Raw genomic sequence first — 16,313 nt, 5'->3', positions numbered from 1 at the left:
AGTGTTTAAATAACAAAAGCTATTGGCAGCGGTGGGATTCGAACCCACGCCATCGAAATGACTGGTGCCTTAAACCAGCGCCTTAGACCACTCGGCCACGCTACCTGTGTTCAAGAATTCTTAATTGCAACACACAATTTTTCCGTCTCAATTATTGTACCACGAAATACATTTTAAATGAAAAATCGTGTCGGTTAAACAAAAAGTGTTCAAATAACAAAAGCTATTGGCAGCGGTGGGATTCAAACCCACGCCATCGAAATGACTGGTGACTAAAACCAGCGCCTTAGACCACTCGGCCACGCTACCTCTGTTTAAACATTATTAAGTGCAACACACAATTCTTCTGTCTCAATTATTGTACCACGAAATTCATTTTAAATAATAAATCGTGTCGGTTAAACAAAAAGTGTTCAAATAACAAAAGCAAATGGCAGCGGTAGGAATCGAACCCACGCCATCGAAATGACTGGTGCCTAAAACCAGCGCCTTAGACCATTCGGCCACGCTACCTGTGTTCAAGATTTCTTAGTTGCAACAAACAAATTTTCCGTCTCAATTATTGTACAACGAAATGAATTTCAAATAATAAATCTTGGCGGTTAAACAAAAAGTGTTCAAATAACAAAAGCAAATGGCAGCGGTGGGATTCGAACCCACGCCATCGAAATGACTGGTGCCTTAAACCAGCGCCTTAGACCACTCGGCCACGCTACCTGTGTTTAAACATTATTAAGTGCAACACACAATTTTTCAGTCTTAATCATTGCACAACGAAAATCATGTGAAATAACAATTCTTGGCGGTTAAACAAAATGTGTTTAAATAACAATAGCTATTGGCAGCGGTGGGATTCGAACCCACGCCATCGAAATGACTGGTGCCTTAGACCACTCGGCCACGCTACCTCTGTTTAAACATCATAAGTGCAACACACAATTCTTCTGTCTCAATTATTGTACCACGAAATTCATTTTAAATAATAAATCGTGGCGGTTAAACAAAAAGTGTTCAAATAACAAATGCTATTGGCAGCGGTGGGATTCGAACCCACGCCATCGAAATGACTGGTGCCTTAGACCACTCGGCCACGCTACCTCTGTTTAAACATCATAAGTGCAACACACAATTCTTCTGTCTCAATTATTGTACCACGAAATTCATTTTAAATAATAAATCGTGGCGGTTAAACAAAAAGTGTTCAAATAACAAATGCTATTGGCAGCGGTGGGATTCGAACCCACGCCATCGAAATGACTGGTGCCTTAGACCAGTGGTTCCCAACCTGTGGTCCGCGGAACAATTCGTGGTGGTCCGTGGATCAACTGATACCTTCTTATTAAAATTTTGTTATTTCGAGTGTCCAGAATGTGCAATCTGTATAGTGGTACTGTTCTGAATTGTGGTCTTTGCTCAGTAGGTATTTGGCAGTGTTCCGGGGTGGTTGTGTGTGTTATGCCCGGTATCATGCTCTCCATCAATCACTGCATTATATAATAACTAGGGCTGTGAAAATATGCCCTTTAATATATGCCAAATATTCCCTTTAAATTCACAGCCCTGATAATAACTGTTATCTCATTTTCTACGCTACTAGCAAATGGCAGCGGTGGGATTCGAACCCACGCCATCGAAATGACTGGTGCCTAAAACCAGCGCCTGAGACCACTCGGCCACGCTACCTGTGTTCAAGATTTCTTAGTTGCAACAAATAAATTTTCCGTCTCAATTATTGTACAACGAAATGAATTTCAAATAATAAATCTTGGCGGTTAAACAAAAAGTGTTTAAACAACAAAAGCTATTGGCAGCAGTGGGATTCGAACCCACGCCATCGAAATGACTGGTGCCTTAAACCAGCGCCTTAGACCACTCGGCCACGCTACCTCTGTTTAAACATTATTAAGTGCAACACACAATTTTTCAGTCTCAATTATTGTTCCACGAAATTCATTTTAAATAATAAATCGTGGCGGTTAAACAAAAAGTGTTCAAATAACAAAAGCTATTGGCAGCGGTGGCATTCGAAACCACGCCATCGAAATGACTGGTGCCTTAAACCAGCGCCTTAGACCACTCGGCCACGCTACCTTTGTGTAAACATTATTAAGTGCAACACACAATTTTTCCGTCTCAATTATTGTACAACGAAATGCATTTCAAGTAATAAATCTTGGCGGTTAAACAAAAAGTGTTTAAATAACAAAAGCTATTGGCAGCGGTGGCATTCGAAGCCACGCCATCGAAATGACTGGTGCCTTAAACCAGCGCCTTAGACCACTCGGCCACGCTACCTCTGTTTAAACATTATTAAGTGCAACACACAATTCTTCTGTCTCAATTATTGTACCACGAAATTCATTTTAACTAATAAATCGTGGCGGTTAAACAAAAAGTGTTTAAATAACAAAAGCTATTGGCAGCGGTGGGATTCGAACCCACGCCATCGAAATGACTGGTGCCTAAAACCAGCGCCTTAGACCACTCGGCCACGCTACGACTGTTTACAGATTATTAAGTGCAACACACAATTCTTCTGTCTCAATTATTGTACCACGAAATTCATTTTAAATAATAAATCGTGGCGGTTAAACAAAAAGTGTTTAAATAACAAAAGCTATTGGCAGCGGTGGGATTCGAACCCACGCCATCGAAATGACTGGTGGCTAAAACCAGCGCCTTAGACCACTCGGCCACGCTACCTCTGTTTAAACATTATTAAGTGCAACACACAATTCTTCTGTCTCAATTATTGTACCACGAAATTCATTTTAAATAATAAATCTTGGCGGTTATACAAAAAGTGTTCAAATAACAAAAGCAAATGGCAGCGGTGGGATTCGAACCCACGCCATCGAAATGACTGGTGCCTAAAACCAGCACCTGAGACCACTCGGCCACGCTACCTGTGTTCAAGATTTCTTAGTTGCAACAAATAAATTTTCCGTCTCAATTATTGTACAACGAAATGAATTTCAAATAATAATCTTGGCGGTTAAACAAAAAGTGTTTAAACAACAAAAGCTATTGGCAGCGGTGGGATTCGAACCCACGCCATCGAAATGACTGGTGCCTTAAACCAGCGCCTTAGACCACTCGGCCACGCTACCTGTGTTCAAGAATTCTTAATTGCAACACACAATTTTTCCGTCTCAATTATTGTACCACGAAATTCATTTTAAATAATAAATCGTGGCGGTTAAACAAAAAGTGTTCAAATAACAAAAGCAAATGGCAGCGGTGGGATTCGAACCCACGCCATCGAAATGACTGGTGCCTAAAACCAGCGCCTTAGACCACTCGGCCACGCTACCTGTGTTCAACATTTCTTAGTTGCAACAAACAAATTTTCCGTCTCAATTATTGTACAACGAAATGAATTTCAAATAATGAATCTTGGCGGTTAAACAAAAAGTGTTTAAACAACAAAAGCTATTGGCAGCGGTGGGATTCGAACCCACGCCATCAAAATGACTGGTGCCTTAAACCAGCGCCTTAGACCACTCGGCCTCGCTACCTCTGTTTAAACATTATTAAGAGCAACACACAAATTTTCTGTCTCAATTATTTTACCACGAAATTCATTTTAAATAATAAATCGTGGCGGTTAAACAAAAAGTGATTAAATAACAAAAGCTATTGGCAGCGGTGGGATTCGAACCCACGCCAACGAAATGACTGGTGCCTAAAAGCAGCGCCTTAGACCACTCGTCCACGCTATCTGTGTTTAAAGATTATTAAGTGCAACACACAATTTTTCCGTCTCAATTATTGCACAACGAAATGCATTTCAAATGATAAATCTTGGCGGTTAAACAAAAAGTGTTTAAATAACAAAAGCTATTGGCAGCGGTGGGATTCGAACCCACGCCATCGAAATGACTGGTGACTAAAACCAGCGCCTTAGACCACTCGGCCACGCTACCTCTGTTTAAACATTATTAAGTGCAACACACAATTCTTCTGTCTCAATTATTGTACCACGAAATTCATTTTAAATAATAAATCGTGTCGGTTAAACAAAAAGTGTTCAAATAACAGAAGCAAATGGCAGCGGTAGGAATCGAACCCACGCCATCGAAATGACTGGTGCCTAAAACCAGCGCCTTAGACCATTCGGCCACGCTACCTGTGTTCAAGATTTCTTAGTTGCAACAAACAAATTTTCCGTCTCAATTATTGTACAACGAAATGAATTTCAAATAATAAATCTTGGCGGTTAAACAAAAAGTGTTCAAATAACAAAAGCAAATGGCAGCGGTGGGATTCGAACCCACGCCATCGAAATGACTGGTGCCTTAAACCAGCGCCTTAGACCACTCGGCCACGCTACCTGTGTTTAAACATTATTAAGTGCAACACACAATTTTTCAGTCTTAATCATTGCACAACGAAAATCATGTGAAATAACAATTCTTGGCGGTTAAACAAAATGTGTTTAAATAACAATAGCTATTGGCAGCGGTGGGATTCGAACCCACGCCATCGAAATGACTGGTGCCTTAGACCACTCGGCCACGCTACCTCTGTTTAAACATCATAAGTGCAACACACAATTCTTCTGTCTCAATTATTGTACCACGAAATTCATTTTAAATAATAAATCGTGGCGGTTAAACAAAAAGTGTTCAAATAACAAATGCTATTGGCAGCGGTGGGATTCGAACCCACGCCATCGAAATGACTGGTGCCTTAGATCACTCGGCCATGCTACCTCTGTTTAAACATCATAAGTGCAACACACAATTCTTCTGTCTCAATTATTGTACCACGAAATTCATTTTAAATAATAAATCGTGGCGGTTAAACAAAAAGTGTTCAAATAACAAATGCTATTGGTAGCGGTGGGATTCGAACCCACGCCATCGAAATGACTGGTGCCTTAGACCAGTGGTTCCCAACCTGTGGTCCGCGGACCACTGTTGGTCCGCGGAACAATTCGTGGTGGTCCGTGGATCAACTGATACCTTCTTATTAAAATTTTGTTATTTCGAGTGTCCAGAATGTGCAATCTGTATAGTGGTACTGTTCTGAATTGTGGTCTTTGCTCAGTAGGTATTTGGCAGTGTTCCGGGGTGGTTGTGTGTGTTATGCCCGGTATCATGCTCTCCATCAATCACTGCATTATATAATAACTAGGGCTGTGAAAATATGCCCTTTAATATATGCCAAATATTCCCTTTAAATTCACAGCCCTGATAATAACTGTTATCTCATTTTCTATAACCGTATTATTTTATTTCAGTTATCTCCATTTTCTAGTTATAAGAATGTTACAGCTAAATTTAACTTACTAATTTGAAACAATGAACACCAAGCAGATGTCATTACAAAGTTTCCTTGTACCGGGCAAAAGGCCAATAGAAGAAAGAGATGAAGGCACCTTAAAATCAAAGAAAATTAAAGGTTTGAACAGACAATACCAAGAATCATATTTAAAATATGGATTTATATCGACAGGCGATTCGCACAAACCAAACCCACTCTGCTTAGTATGCGGTAAACAGCTTTCTAATGATGCCATGAAACCCTCAAAACTGATTCGCCACTTGAACACCAATCACCCTAATTTAAAAGAAAAGCCTCTCGATTATTTTGAGAGAAAGAAAAGGGAACACGAGAAACAGAAGACATTTCTAAGGGCTTCCACATCAATAAATGAAAAAGCATTGACAGCATCATATTTGGTGGCTATCCGTATTGCTAAGGCAAAAAAGGCATTTACCATAGGAGAAGAATTAATCTTGCCTTCCACTAAAGATATTTGCCGTGAACTTCTAGGAGAAAATGCTGTTAAAAAGATAGAACATGTGCCTTTGTCGAATAACACTGTCAGTAGGCGCATTCAAGATATAGCCAAAGACATCGAGGAACAATTATTAGAGAGGATTAATTTGTCACCGTGGTACGCACTCCAAGTAGATGAATCAACAGATGTCGACAACAAGGCAATACTTCTTGTTTATGTGCGATATCTATATCAGGAGAATGTACATGAAGATTTGCTACGTATTCTATCTTTGTCAACAAAGACCACAGGAGCCGAACTTTTCAAGGCAATGGATAATTATATATCAATGAAATTAAAATGGTCATTTTGTGTTGGTATATGTACAGATGGAGCTGCTGCCATGACTGGTCGAATTTCGGGTTTAACTTCACGGATTAAAGAGGTTGCACCAGGGAGTGAATCTACTCATTGTATCATTCACAGAGAAATGCTGACAAGCCGTAAAATGTCGCATGAATTTAACAATGTATTGAAGGACGCGGTTCAAGTTATTAACCACATTAAAGCTCACGCTCTTAATTCGCGTCTTTTTGCACAGCTATGTGAGGAGATGGACGCAGATCACAGACACCTTCTCTTACACACAGAAATAAGGTGGTTATCCAGAGGAAAATCACTAAACAGGGTTTTTGAATTACGAGAGCCATTGAAAAAATTTCTTGAAGAAAAGAAATCTCCGCTTGCAGTTCATTTTAGTGACAACGTATGGATTGCCAAATTGGCTTACCTGTGTGATATATTCAGCCTGCTTAACGAATTTAATTTGTCACTCCAAGGAAAAATTAAAACAGTTTTCAGTTTGGCAGACAAAATTGCTGCATTCAAAGCCAAGTTAGAGCTATGGTTAAAGCGCCTGGACAAAGACATCTTGGACATGTTTCATACATTAACTGTGTTTTTGAACGAGACTGAAACTGAATCATCAATCTCACAGTTGATACACGATCACTTATCAATGCTTTTAAAAGAGTTCGAGCGTTACTTTCCGACTTCTAAAGACCCCCGAAATGGCAAAGAATGGATCCGCAACCCATTTGTCAATAAACCAGTGGAATTAAGCATGTCTGTAGAACAGGAAGCCAAATTATTAGAGATCAAAAATGATGGTGACCTTAAATCTATGTTTGAGGAAAAAACTTTGACGGAGTTCTGGATGAAAGTCATGGCCGAATACCCTGCGATTGCTACAGCAGCATTAAAATGCTTATTGCCATTTCCGACATCCTATTTGTGTGAAGTGGGGTTTTCTGCGATGACAGTAACAAAAATAAAGCATCGAAGTAAGCTTGAGATAAGCGACACGCTACGAGTGTCATTGTCTCCAATTACTCCTAGATGGAACAGACTGATTGCGGAGAAGCAAGCGCAAGGTTCACATTGATTTTTGTTAAATTGTTAATGAAATGGATATCATTTTTATTATTATTATTTTTATTGTTTTCGTTTGACAGGGTTTTGTACTAAATATACAAATAAAACTGAAGTTGTGTAATTAAGCCGACGTAATATTAAATATAAACTATCAGTCCTCTTGTGGGCCGCGGTAAAATTGTCAATCGCCAAATGGTCCGTGGGAATAAAAAGGTTGGGAACCACTGCCTTAGACCACTCGGCCACGCTACCTCTGTTTAAACATTATTAAGAGCAACACACAATTTTTCTGTCTCAATTATTGTACCACGAAATTCATTTTAAATAATAAATCGTGGCGGTTAAACAAAAAGTGATTAAATAACAAAAGCTATTGGCAGCGGTGGGATTCGAACCCACGCCAACGAAATGACTGGTGCCTAAAAGCAGCGCCTTAGACCACTCGGCCACGCTACCTGTGTTCAAGATTTCTTAGTTGCAACAAACAAATTTTCCGTCTCAATTATTGTACAACGAAATGAATTTCAAATAATAAATCTTGGCGGTTAAACAAAAAGTGTTTAAACAACAAAAGCTATTGGCAGCGGTGGGATTCGAACCCACGCCATCGAAATGACTGGTGCCTTAAACCAGCGCCTTAGACCACTCGGCCACGCTACCTCTGTTTAAACATTATTAAGTGCAACACACAATTTTTCCGTCTCAATTATTGCACAACGAAATGCATTTCAAATGATAAATCTTGGCGGTTAAACAAAAAGTGTTCAAATAACAAAAGCTATTGGCAGCGGTGGGATTCGAACCCATGCCATCGAAATGACTGGTGCCTTAAACCAGCGCCTTAGACCACTCGGCCACGCTAACTCTGTTTAAACATTATTAAGTGCAACACACAATTTTTCCGTCTCAATTATTGCACAACGAAATGAATTTCAAATAATAAATCTTGGCGGTTAAACAAAAAGTGTTTAAACAACAAAAGCTATTGGCAGCAGTGGGATTCGAACCCAAGCCATCGAAATGACTGGTGCCTTAAACCAGCGCCTTAGACCACTCGGCCACGCTACCTCTGTTTAAACATTATTAAGTGCAACAAACAAATTTTCCGTCTCAATTATTGTACAACGAAATGAATTTCAAATAATAAATCGTGGCGGTTAAACAAAAAGTGTTCAAATAACAAATGCTATTGGCAGCGGTGGGATTCGAACCCACCCCATCGAAATGACTGGTGCCTTAAACCAGCGCCTTAGACCACTCGGCCACGCTACCTCTTTTTAAACATTATTTAGTGCAACACACAATTTTTCTGTCTCAATTATTGTACCACGAAATTCATTTTAAATAATAAATCGTGGCGGTTAAACAAAAAGTGTTCAAATAACAAAAGCTATTGGCAGCGGTGGCATTCGAACCCACGCCATCGAAATGACTGGTGCCTCAAACCAGCGCCTTAGACCACTCGGCCACGCTACCTGTGTTTAAACATTATTAAGTGCAAAACACAATTTTTCCGTCTTAATCATTGCACAACGAAATTCATGTGAAATAACAATTCTTGGCGGTTAAACAAAATGTGTTCAAATAACAAAAACTATTGGCAGCGGTGGGATTCGAACCCACGCCATCGAAATGACTGGTGCCTAAAACCAGCGCCCACGACCACTCGGCCACGCTACCAGTGTTCAAGATTTCTTAGTTGCAACAAACAAATTTTCCGTCTCAATTATTGTACAACGAAATGAATTTCAAATAATGAATCTTGGCGGTTAAACAAAAAGTGTTTAAATAACAAAAGCTATTGGCAGCGGTGGGATTCGAACCCACGCCATCGAAATGACTGGTGCCTTAAACCAGCGCCTTAGACCACTCGGTCACGGTACCTGTGTTCAAGAATTCTTAATTGCAACACACAATTTTTCCGTCTCAATTATTGTACAACGAAATTCATTTTAAATAATAAATCGTGGCGGTTAAACACAAAGTGTTCAAATAACAGAAGTTACTGGCAGCGGTGGGATTCGAACCCACGCCATCGAAATGACTGGTGCCTTAAACCAGCGCCTTAGACCACTCGACCACGCAACCAGTGTTCAAGATTTCTTAGTTGCAACAAACAATGTTTCCGTCTCAATTATTGTACCACGAAATTCATTTTAAATAATAAATCGTGGCGGTTAAACACAAAGTGTTCAAATAACAAAAGCTATTGGCAGCGGTGGGATTCGAACCCACGCCATCGAAATGACTGGTGCCTTAAACCAGCGCCTTGGACCATTCGGTCACGGTACCTGTGTTCAAGATTTCTTAGTTGCAACAAACAATGTTTCCGTCTCAATTATTGTACCACGAAATTCATTTTAAATAATAAATCTTGGCGGTTATACAAAAAGTGTTCGAATAACAAAAGCTATTGGCAGCGGTGGGATTCGAACCCACGCCATCGAAATGACTGGTGCCTTAAACCAGCGCCTTAAAACACTCGGCCACGGTACCTCTGTTTAAACATTATTAAGTGCAACCCACAATTTTTCTGTCTCAATTATTGTACCACGAAATTCATTTCAAATAATAAATCGTGGCGGTTAAACAAAAAGTGATTAAATAACAAAAGCTATTGGCAGCGGTGGGATTCGAACCCACGCCAACGAAATGACTGGTGCCTAAAAGCAGCGCCTTAGACCACTCGGCCACGCTACCTGTGTTTAAACATTATTAAGTGTAACACACAATTTTTCCGTCTCAATTATTGCACAACGAAATGCATTTCAAATGATAAATCTTGGCGGTTAAACAAAAAGTGTTTAAATAACAAAAGCTATTGGCAGCGGTGGGATTCGAACCCACGCCATCGAAATGACTGGTGCCTTAAACCAGCGCCTTAGACCACTCGGCCACGCTACCTGTGTTCAAGAATTCTTAATTGCAACACACAATTTTTCCGTCTCAATTATTGTACCACGAAATACATTTTAAATGAAAAATCGTGTCGGTTAAACAAAAAGTGTTCAAATAACAAAAGCTATTGGCAGCGGTGGGATTCGAACCCACGCCATCGAAATGACTGGTGCCTTAAACCAGCGCCTTAGACCACTCGGCCACGCTACCTCTGTTTAAACATTATTAAGTGCAACACACAATTATTCTGTCTCAATTATTGTACCACGAAAATCATTTTAAATAATAAATCGTGGCGGTTAAACAAAAAGTGTTTAAATAACAAAAGCTATTGGCAGCGGTGGGATTCGAACCCACGCCATCGAAATGACTGGTGCCTAAAACCAGCGCCTGAGACCACTCGGCCACGCTACCTGTGTTCAAGATTTCTTAGTTGCAACAAACAAATTTTCCGTCTCAATTATTGTACAACGAAATGAATTTCAAATAATAAATCTTGGCGGTTAAACAAAAAGTGTTTAAACAACAAAAGCTATTGGCAGCGGTGGGATTCGAACCCACGCCATCGAAATGACTGGTGCCTTAAACCAGCGCCTTAGACCACTCGGCCACGCTACCTCTGTTTAAACATTATTAAGTGCAACACACAATTTTTCCGTCTCAATTATTGCACAACGAAATGCATTTCAAATGATAAATCTTGGCGGTTAAACAAAAAGTGTTTAAATAACAAAAGCTATTGGCAGCGGTGGAATTCGAACCCATGCCATCGAAATGACTGGTGCCTTAAACCAGCGCCTTAGACCACTCGGCCACGCTACCTCTGTTTAAACATTATTAAGTGCAACACACAATTTTTCCGTCTCAATTATTGCACAACGAAATGAATTTCAAATAATAAATCGTGGCGGTTAAACAAAAAGTGTTTAAACAACAAAAGCTATTGGCAGCGGTGCGAACCCAAGCCATCGAAATGACTGGTGCCTTAAACCAGCGCCTTAGACCACTCGGCCACGCTACCTCTGTTTAAACATTATTAAGTGCAACAAACAAATTTTCCGTCTCAATTATTGTACAACGAAATGAATTTCAAATAATAAATCGTGGCGGTTAAACAAAAAGTGTTCAAATAACAAATGCTATTGGCAGCGGTGGGATTCGAACCAACCCCATCGAAATGACTGGTGCCTTAAACCAGCGCCTTAGACCACTCGGCCACGCTACCTCTTTTTAAACATTATTTAGTGCAACACACAATTTTTCTGTCTCAATTATTGTACCACGAAATTCATTTTAAATAATAAATCGTGGCGGTTAAACAAAAAGTGTTCAAATAACAAATGCTATTGGCAGCGGTGGGATTCGAACCCACCCCATCGAAATGACTGGTGCCTTAAACCAGCGCCTTAGACCACTCGGCCACGCTACCTCTTTTCAAACATTATTTAGTGCAACACACAATTTTTCTGTCTCAATTATTGTACCACGAAATTCATTTTAAATAATAAACCGTGGCGGTTAAACAAAAAGTGTTCAAATAACAAAAGCTATTGGCAGCGGTGGCATTCCAACCCACGCCATCGAAATGACTGGTGCCTTAAACCAGCGCCTTAGACCACTCGGCCACGCTACCTGTGTTTAAACATTATTAAGTGCAAAACACAATTTTTCCGTCTTAATCATTGCACAACGAAATTCATGTGAAATAACAATTCTTGGCGGTTAAACAAAATGTGTTCAAATAACAAAAACTATTGGCAGCGGTGGGATTCGAACCCACGCCTTCGAAATGACTGGTGCCTAAAACCAGCGCCTTAGACCACTCGGCCACGCTACCAGTGTTCAAGATTTCTTAGTTGCAACAAACAAATTTTCCGTCTCAATTATTGTACAACGAAATGAATTTCAAATAATGAATCTTGGCGGTTAAACAAAAACTGTTTAAATAACAAAAGCTATTGGCAGCGTTGGGATTCGCACCCACGCCATCGAAATGACTGGTGCCTTAAACCAGCGCCTTAGACCACTCGGTCACGGTACCTGTGTTCAAGAATTCTTAATTGCAACACACAATTTTTCCGTCTCAATTATTGTACAACGAAATTCATTTTAAATAATAAATCGTGACGGTTAAACACAAAGTGTTCAAATAACAAAAGTTACTGGCAGCGGTGGGATTCGAACCCCCGCCATCGAAATGACTGGTGCCTTAAACCAGCGCCTTAGACCACTCGGCCACGCAACCAGTGTTCAAGATTTCTTAGTTGCAACAAACAATGTTTCCGTCTCAATTATTGTACCACGAAATTCATTTTAAATAATAAATCTTGGCGGTTATACAAAAAGTGTTCGAATAACAAAAGCTATTGGCAGCGGTGGGATTCGAACCCACGCCATCGAAATGACTGGTGCCTTAAACCAGCGCCTTAGACCACTCGGCCACGGTACCTGTGTTCAAGAATTCTTAATTGCAACACACAATTTTTCCGTCTCAAATATTGTACAACGAAATTCATTTTAAATAATAAATCGTGGCGGTTAAACAAAAAGTGTTCAAATAACAAAAGCTATTGGCAGCGGTGGGATTCGAACCCACGCCATCGAAATGACTGGTGCCTTAAACCAGCGCCTTGGACCATTCGGTCACGGTACCTGTGTTCAAGAATTCTTAATTGCAACACACAATTTTTCCGTCTCAATTATTGTACAACGAAATTCATTTTAAATAATAAATCGTGGCGGTTAAACAAAAAGTGTTCAAATAACAAAAGTTACTGGCAGCGGTGGGATTCGAACCCACGCCATCGAAATGACTGGTGCCTTAAACCAGCGCCTTAGACCACTCGGCCACGCAACCAGTGTTAAAGATTTCTTAGTTGCAACAAACAATGTTTCCGTCTCAATTATTGTACCACGAAATTCATTTTAAATAATAAATCTTGGCGGTTATACAAAAAGTGTTCGAATAACAAATGCTATTGGCAGCGGTGGGATTCGAACCCACGCCATCGAAATGACTGGTGCCTTAAACCAGCGCCTTAAAACACTCGGCCACGGTACCTCTGTTTAAACATTATTAAGTGCAACCCACAATTTTTCTGTCTCAATTATTGTACCACGAAATTCATTTCAAATAATAAATCGTGGCGGTTAAACAAAAAGTGATTAAATAACAAAAGCTATTGGCAGCGGTGGGATTCGAACCCACGCCATCGAAATGACTGGTGCCTTAAACCAGCGCCTTAGACCACTCGGCCACGCTACCTGTGTTCAAGAATTCTTAATTGCAACACACAATTTTTCCGTCTCAATTATTGTACCACGAAATTCATTTTAAATGAAAAATCGTGTCGGTTAAACAAAAAGTGTTCAAATAACAAAAGCAAATGGCAGCGGTGGGATTCGAACCCACGCCATCGAAATGACTGGTGCCTAAAACCAGCTCCTGAGACCACTCGGCCACGCTACCTGTGTTCAAGATTTCTTAGTTGCAACAAACAAATTTTCCGTCTCAATTATTGTACAACGAAATGAATTTCAAATAATAAATCTTGGCGGTTAAACAAAAAGTGTTTAAACAACAAAAGCTATTGGCAGCGGTGGGATTCGAACCCACGCCATCGAAATGACTGGTGCCTTAAACCAGCGCCTTAGACCACTCGGCCACGCTACCTCTGTTTAAACATTATTAAGTGCAACACACAATTTTTCCGTCTCAATTATTGCACAACGAAATGCATTTCAAATGATAAATCTTGGCGGTTAAACAAAAAGTGTTTAAATAACAAAAGCTATTGGCAGCGGTGGGATTCGAACCCACGCCATCGAAATGACTGGTGCCTTAAACCAGCGCCTTAGACCACTCGGCCACGCTACCTCTGTTTAAACATTATTAAGTGCAACACACAATTTTTCCGTCTCAATTATTGCACAACGAAATGAACTTCAAATAATAAATCTTGGCGGCTAAACAAAAAGTGTTTAAACAACAAAAGCGATTGGCAGCGGTGGGATTCGTACCCAAGCCATCGAAATGACTGGTGCCTTAAACCAGCGCCTTAGACCACTCGGCCACGCTACCTCTTTTTAAACGTTATTAAGTGCAACAAACAAATTTTCCGTCTCAATTATTGTACAACGAAATGAATTTCAAATAATAAATCGTGGCGGTTAAACAAAAAGTGTTCAAATAACAAATGCTATTGGCAGCGGTGGGATTCGAACCAACCCCATCGAAATGACTGGTACCTTAAACTAGCGCCTTAGACCACTCGGCCACGCTACCTCTTTTTAAACATTATTTAGTGCAACACACAATTTTTCTGTCTCAATTATTGTACCACGAAATTCATTTTAAATAATATATCGTGGCGGTTAAACAAAAAGTGTTCAAATAACAAATGCTATTGGCAGCGGTGGGATTCGAACCCACCCCATCGAAATGACTGGTGCCTTAAACCAGCGCCTTAGACCACTCGGCCACGCTACCTCGGTTTAAACATTATTAAGTGCAACACACAATTTTTCCGTCTCAATTATTGCACAACGAAATGAATTTCAAATAATAAATCTTGGCGGTTAAACAAAAAGTGTTTAAACAACAAAAGCTATTAGCAGCGGTGGGATTCGAACCCAAGCCATCGAAATGACTGGTGCCTTAAACCAGCGCCTTAGACCACTCGGCCACGCTACCTCTGTTTAAACATTATTAAGTGCAACAAACAAATTTTCCGTCTCAATTATTGTACAACGAAATGAATTTCAAATAATAAATCGTGGCGGTTAAACAAAAAGTGTTCAAATAACAAATGCTATTGGCAGCGGTGGGATTCGAACCCACCCCATCGAAATGACTGGTGCCTTAAACCAGCGCCTTAGACCACTCGGCCACGCTACCTCTTTTTAAACATTATTTAGTGCAACACACAATTTTTCTGTCTCAATTATTGTACCACGAAATTCATTTTAAATAATAAATCGTGGCGGTTAAACAAAAAGTGTTCAAATAACAAATGCTATTGGCAGCGGTGGGATTCGTACCCACCCCATCGAAATGACTGGTGCCTTAAACCAGCGCCTTAGACCACTCGGCCACGCTACCACTTTTTAAACATTATTTAGTGCAACACACAATTTTTCTGTCTCAATTATTGTACCACGAAATTCATTTTAAATAATAAATCGTGGCGGTTAAACAAAAAGTGTTCAAATAACAAAAGCTATTGGCAGCGGTGGCATTCGAACCCACGCCATCGAAATGACTGGTGCCTTAAACCAGCGCCTTAGACCACTCGGCCACGCTGCCTGTGTTCAAACATTATTAAGTGCAACACACAATTTTTCCGTTTTAATCATTGCACAACGAAATTCATGTGAAATAACAATTCTTGGCGGTAAAACAAAATGTGTTCAACTAACAAAAACTATTGGCAGCGGTGGGATTCGAACCCACGCCATCGAAATGACTGGTGCCTAAAACCAGCGCCTTAGACCACTCGGCCACGCTACCTGTGTTCAAGAATTCTTAATTGCAACACACAATTTTTCCGTCTCAATTATTGTACAACGAAATTCATTTTAAATAATAAATCGTGGCGGTTAAACACAAAGTGTTCAAATAACAAAAGTTACTGGCAGCGGTGGGATTCGAACCCACGCCATCGAAATGACTGGTGCCTTAAACCAGCGCCTTAGACCACTCGGCCACGCAACCAGTGTTCAAGATTTCTTAGTTGCAACAAACAATGTTTCCGTCTCAATTATTGTACCACGAAATTCATTTTAAATAATAAATCTTGGCGGTTATACAAAAAGTGTTCGAATAACAAAAGCTATTGGCAGCGGTGGGATTCGAACCCACGCCATCGAAATGACTGGTGCCTTAAACCAGCGCCTGAGACCACTCGGCCACGGTACCTGTGTTCAAGAATACTTAATTGCAACACACAATTTTTCCGTCTCAATTATTGTACAACGAAATTCATTTTAAATAATAAATCGTGGCGGTTAAACAATAAGTGTTCAAATAACAAAAGCTATTGGCAGCGGTGGGATTCGAACCCACGCCATCGAAATGACTGGTGCCTTAAACCAGCGCCTTGGACCACTCGGTCACGGTACCTGTGTTCAAGAATTCTTAATTGCAACACACAATTTTTCCGTCTCAATTATTGTACAACGAAATTCATTTTAAATAATAAATCGTGGCGGTTAAACAAAAAGTGTTCAAATAACAAAAGTTACTGGCAGCGGT

General features: G+C 40.1%; 1 protein-coding gene and 36 non-coding genes across 37 annotated transcripts; 1 reads left to right on the top strand and 36 right to left on the bottom strand.

Annotated features, from left to right (window-relative positions):
- Nucleotides 1–23: 23 nt before the first annotated feature.
- Trnal-aag (transfer RNA leucine (anticodon AAG)) lies at nucleotides 24–105 on the bottom strand. Its single transcript has one exon. It is a non-coding gene; the product is annotated as a tRNA-Leu (tRNA).
- Nucleotides 106–431: 326 nt separating this feature from the next.
- Nucleotides 432–513, bottom strand: Trnal-uag (transfer RNA leucine (anticodon UAG)). The gene has a single exon. It is a non-coding gene; the product is annotated as a tRNA-Leu (tRNA).
- A 122-nt stretch (nucleotides 514–635) lies between these two features.
- Trnal-aag (transfer RNA leucine (anticodon AAG)) lies at nucleotides 636–717 on the bottom strand. Its single transcript has one exon. It is a non-coding gene; the product is annotated as a tRNA-Leu (tRNA).
- An 884-nt stretch (nucleotides 718–1,601) lies between these two features.
- Trnal-uag (transfer RNA leucine (anticodon UAG)) lies at nucleotides 1,602–1,683 on the bottom strand. The gene has a single exon. It is a non-coding gene; the product is annotated as a tRNA-Leu (tRNA).
- Nucleotides 1,684–1,805: 122 nt separating this feature from the next.
- Trnal-aag (transfer RNA leucine (anticodon AAG)) lies at nucleotides 1,806–1,887 on the bottom strand. The gene has a single exon. It is a non-coding gene; the product is annotated as a tRNA-Leu (tRNA).
- Nucleotides 1,888–2,417: 530 nt separating this feature from the next.
- Nucleotides 2,418–2,499, bottom strand: Trnal-uag (transfer RNA leucine (anticodon UAG)). The gene has a single exon. It is a non-coding gene; the product is annotated as a tRNA-Leu (tRNA).
- Nucleotides 2,500–2,621: 122 nt separating this feature from the next.
- On the bottom strand, nucleotides 2,622–2,703 carry Trnal-uag (transfer RNA leucine (anticodon UAG)). Its single transcript has one exon. It is a non-coding gene; the product is annotated as a tRNA-Leu (tRNA).
- A 122-nt stretch (nucleotides 2,704–2,825) lies between these two features.
- Trnal-uag (transfer RNA leucine (anticodon UAG)) lies at nucleotides 2,826–2,907 on the bottom strand. Its single transcript has one exon. It is a non-coding gene; the product is annotated as a tRNA-Leu (tRNA).
- Nucleotides 2,908–3,028: 121 nt separating this feature from the next.
- Nucleotides 3,029–3,110, bottom strand: Trnal-aag (transfer RNA leucine (anticodon AAG)). The gene has a single exon. It is a non-coding gene; the product is annotated as a tRNA-Leu (tRNA).
- A 122-nt stretch (nucleotides 3,111–3,232) lies between these two features.
- On the bottom strand, nucleotides 3,233–3,314 carry Trnal-uag (transfer RNA leucine (anticodon UAG)). The gene has a single exon. It is a non-coding gene; the product is annotated as a tRNA-Leu (tRNA).
- A 122-nt stretch (nucleotides 3,315–3,436) lies between these two features.
- On the bottom strand, nucleotides 3,437–3,518 carry Trnal-aag (transfer RNA leucine (anticodon AAG)). Its single transcript has one exon. It is a non-coding gene; the product is annotated as a tRNA-Leu (tRNA).
- Nucleotides 3,519–4,048: 530 nt separating this feature from the next.
- On the bottom strand, nucleotides 4,049–4,130 carry Trnal-uag (transfer RNA leucine (anticodon UAG)). Its single transcript has one exon. It is a non-coding gene; the product is annotated as a tRNA-Leu (tRNA).
- Nucleotides 4,131–4,252: 122 nt separating this feature from the next.
- Nucleotides 4,253–4,334, bottom strand: Trnal-aag (transfer RNA leucine (anticodon AAG)). The gene has a single exon. It is a non-coding gene; the product is annotated as a tRNA-Leu (tRNA).
- Nucleotides 4,335–5,306: 972 nt separating this feature from the next.
- On the top strand, nucleotides 5,307–7,172 carry LOC146165122 (SCAN domain-containing protein 3-like). The gene has a single exon (XM_083380920.1). It carries the CDS (start codon nucleotides 5,307–5,309, stop codon nucleotides 7,170–7,172), a length of 1,866 nt encoding a protein of 621 aa, XP_083237046.1.
- A 364-nt stretch (nucleotides 7,173–7,536) lies between these two features.
- Trnal-uag (transfer RNA leucine (anticodon UAG)) lies at nucleotides 7,537–7,618 on the bottom strand. The gene has a single exon. It is a non-coding gene; the product is annotated as a tRNA-Leu (tRNA).
- Nucleotides 7,619–7,740: 122 nt separating this feature from the next.
- On the bottom strand, nucleotides 7,741–7,822 carry Trnal-aag (transfer RNA leucine (anticodon AAG)). The gene has a single exon. It is a non-coding gene; the product is annotated as a tRNA-Leu (tRNA).
- A 530-nt stretch (nucleotides 7,823–8,352) lies between these two features.
- Nucleotides 8,353–8,434, bottom strand: Trnal-aag (transfer RNA leucine (anticodon AAG)). Its single transcript has one exon. It is a non-coding gene; the product is annotated as a tRNA-Leu (tRNA).
- A 122-nt stretch (nucleotides 8,435–8,556) lies between these two features.
- On the bottom strand, nucleotides 8,557–8,638 carry Trnal-gag (transfer RNA leucine (anticodon GAG)). Its single transcript has one exon. It is a non-coding gene; the product is annotated as a tRNA-Leu (tRNA).
- Nucleotides 8,639–8,760: 122 nt separating this feature from the next.
- On the bottom strand, nucleotides 8,761–8,842 carry Trnal-uag (transfer RNA leucine (anticodon UAG)). Its single transcript has one exon. It is a non-coding gene; the product is annotated as a tRNA-Leu (tRNA).
- Nucleotides 8,843–9,168: 326 nt separating this feature from the next.
- Trnal-aag (transfer RNA leucine (anticodon AAG)) lies at nucleotides 9,169–9,250 on the bottom strand. The gene has a single exon. It is a non-coding gene; the product is annotated as a tRNA-Leu (tRNA).
- A 530-nt stretch (nucleotides 9,251–9,780) lies between these two features.
- Nucleotides 9,781–9,862, bottom strand: Trnal-uag (transfer RNA leucine (anticodon UAG)). The gene has a single exon. It is a non-coding gene; the product is annotated as a tRNA-Leu (tRNA).
- A 122-nt stretch (nucleotides 9,863–9,984) lies between these two features.
- Nucleotides 9,985–10,066, bottom strand: Trnal-aag (transfer RNA leucine (anticodon AAG)). Its single transcript has one exon. It is a non-coding gene; the product is annotated as a tRNA-Leu (tRNA).
- A 122-nt stretch (nucleotides 10,067–10,188) lies between these two features.
- On the bottom strand, nucleotides 10,189–10,270 carry Trnal-aag (transfer RNA leucine (anticodon AAG)). The gene has a single exon. It is a non-coding gene; the product is annotated as a tRNA-Leu (tRNA).
- Nucleotides 10,271–10,392: 122 nt separating this feature from the next.
- Nucleotides 10,393–10,474, bottom strand: Trnal-uag (transfer RNA leucine (anticodon UAG)). Its single transcript has one exon. It is a non-coding gene; the product is annotated as a tRNA-Leu (tRNA).
- A 122-nt stretch (nucleotides 10,475–10,596) lies between these two features.
- On the bottom strand, nucleotides 10,597–10,678 carry Trnal-aag (transfer RNA leucine (anticodon AAG)). The gene has a single exon. It is a non-coding gene; the product is annotated as a tRNA-Leu (tRNA).
- A 729-nt stretch (nucleotides 10,679–11,407) lies between these two features.
- On the bottom strand, nucleotides 11,408–11,489 carry Trnal-aag (transfer RNA leucine (anticodon AAG)). The gene has a single exon. It is a non-coding gene; the product is annotated as a tRNA-Leu (tRNA).
- Nucleotides 11,490–11,815: 326 nt separating this feature from the next.
- Nucleotides 11,816–11,897, bottom strand: Trnal-uag (transfer RNA leucine (anticodon UAG)). Its single transcript has one exon. It is a non-coding gene; the product is annotated as a tRNA-Leu (tRNA).
- Nucleotides 11,898–12,427: 530 nt separating this feature from the next.
- Trnal-aag (transfer RNA leucine (anticodon AAG)) lies at nucleotides 12,428–12,509 on the bottom strand. The gene has a single exon. It is a non-coding gene; the product is annotated as a tRNA-Leu (tRNA).
- Nucleotides 12,510–12,835: 326 nt separating this feature from the next.
- On the bottom strand, nucleotides 12,836–12,917 carry Trnal-aag (transfer RNA leucine (anticodon AAG)). The gene has a single exon. It is a non-coding gene; the product is annotated as a tRNA-Leu (tRNA).
- Nucleotides 12,918–13,243: 326 nt separating this feature from the next.
- Nucleotides 13,244–13,325, bottom strand: Trnal-aag (transfer RNA leucine (anticodon AAG)). Its single transcript has one exon. It is a non-coding gene; the product is annotated as a tRNA-Leu (tRNA).
- Nucleotides 13,326–13,651: 326 nt separating this feature from the next.
- Nucleotides 13,652–13,733, bottom strand: Trnal-aag (transfer RNA leucine (anticodon AAG)). Its single transcript has one exon. It is a non-coding gene; the product is annotated as a tRNA-Leu (tRNA).
- Nucleotides 13,734–13,855: 122 nt separating this feature from the next.
- Nucleotides 13,856–13,937, bottom strand: Trnal-aag (transfer RNA leucine (anticodon AAG)). The gene has a single exon. It is a non-coding gene; the product is annotated as a tRNA-Leu (tRNA).
- A 530-nt stretch (nucleotides 13,938–14,467) lies between these two features.
- Nucleotides 14,468–14,549, bottom strand: Trnal-aag (transfer RNA leucine (anticodon AAG)). Its single transcript has one exon. It is a non-coding gene; the product is annotated as a tRNA-Leu (tRNA).
- A 326-nt stretch (nucleotides 14,550–14,875) lies between these two features.
- On the bottom strand, nucleotides 14,876–14,957 carry Trnal-aag (transfer RNA leucine (anticodon AAG)). The gene has a single exon. It is a non-coding gene; the product is annotated as a tRNA-Leu (tRNA).
- Nucleotides 14,958–15,283: 326 nt separating this feature from the next.
- On the bottom strand, nucleotides 15,284–15,365 carry Trnal-aag (transfer RNA leucine (anticodon AAG)). The gene has a single exon. It is a non-coding gene; the product is annotated as a tRNA-Leu (tRNA).
- A 122-nt stretch (nucleotides 15,366–15,487) lies between these two features.
- On the bottom strand, nucleotides 15,488–15,569 carry Trnal-uag (transfer RNA leucine (anticodon UAG)). The gene has a single exon. It is a non-coding gene; the product is annotated as a tRNA-Leu (tRNA).
- A 122-nt stretch (nucleotides 15,570–15,691) lies between these two features.
- Trnal-aag (transfer RNA leucine (anticodon AAG)) lies at nucleotides 15,692–15,773 on the bottom strand. Its single transcript has one exon. It is a non-coding gene; the product is annotated as a tRNA-Leu (tRNA).
- Nucleotides 15,774–16,313: the final 540 nt, after the last annotated feature.

The sequence above is a fragment of the Ascidiella aspersa genome, chromosome 2 (assembly GCF_963924565.1).
Source record: "Ascidiella aspersa chromosome 2, kaAscAspe10.2, whole genome shotgun sequence".
NCBI lineage: Eukaryota > Metazoa > Chordata > Ascidiacea > Phlebobranchia > Ascidiidae > Ascidiella > Ascidiella aspersa.
The sequence above is the reverse complement of the archived record's forward strand: the minus strand, read 5'-3'. Positions and strand labels throughout refer to the sequence as shown.

Bases quoted from the DNA above. Each gene is read 5' to 3' on its own strand.
- LOC146165122 (XM_083380920.1), top strand. From the start codon at position 5,307: ATGAACACCAAGCAGATGTCATTACAAAGTTTCCTTGTACCGGGCAAA.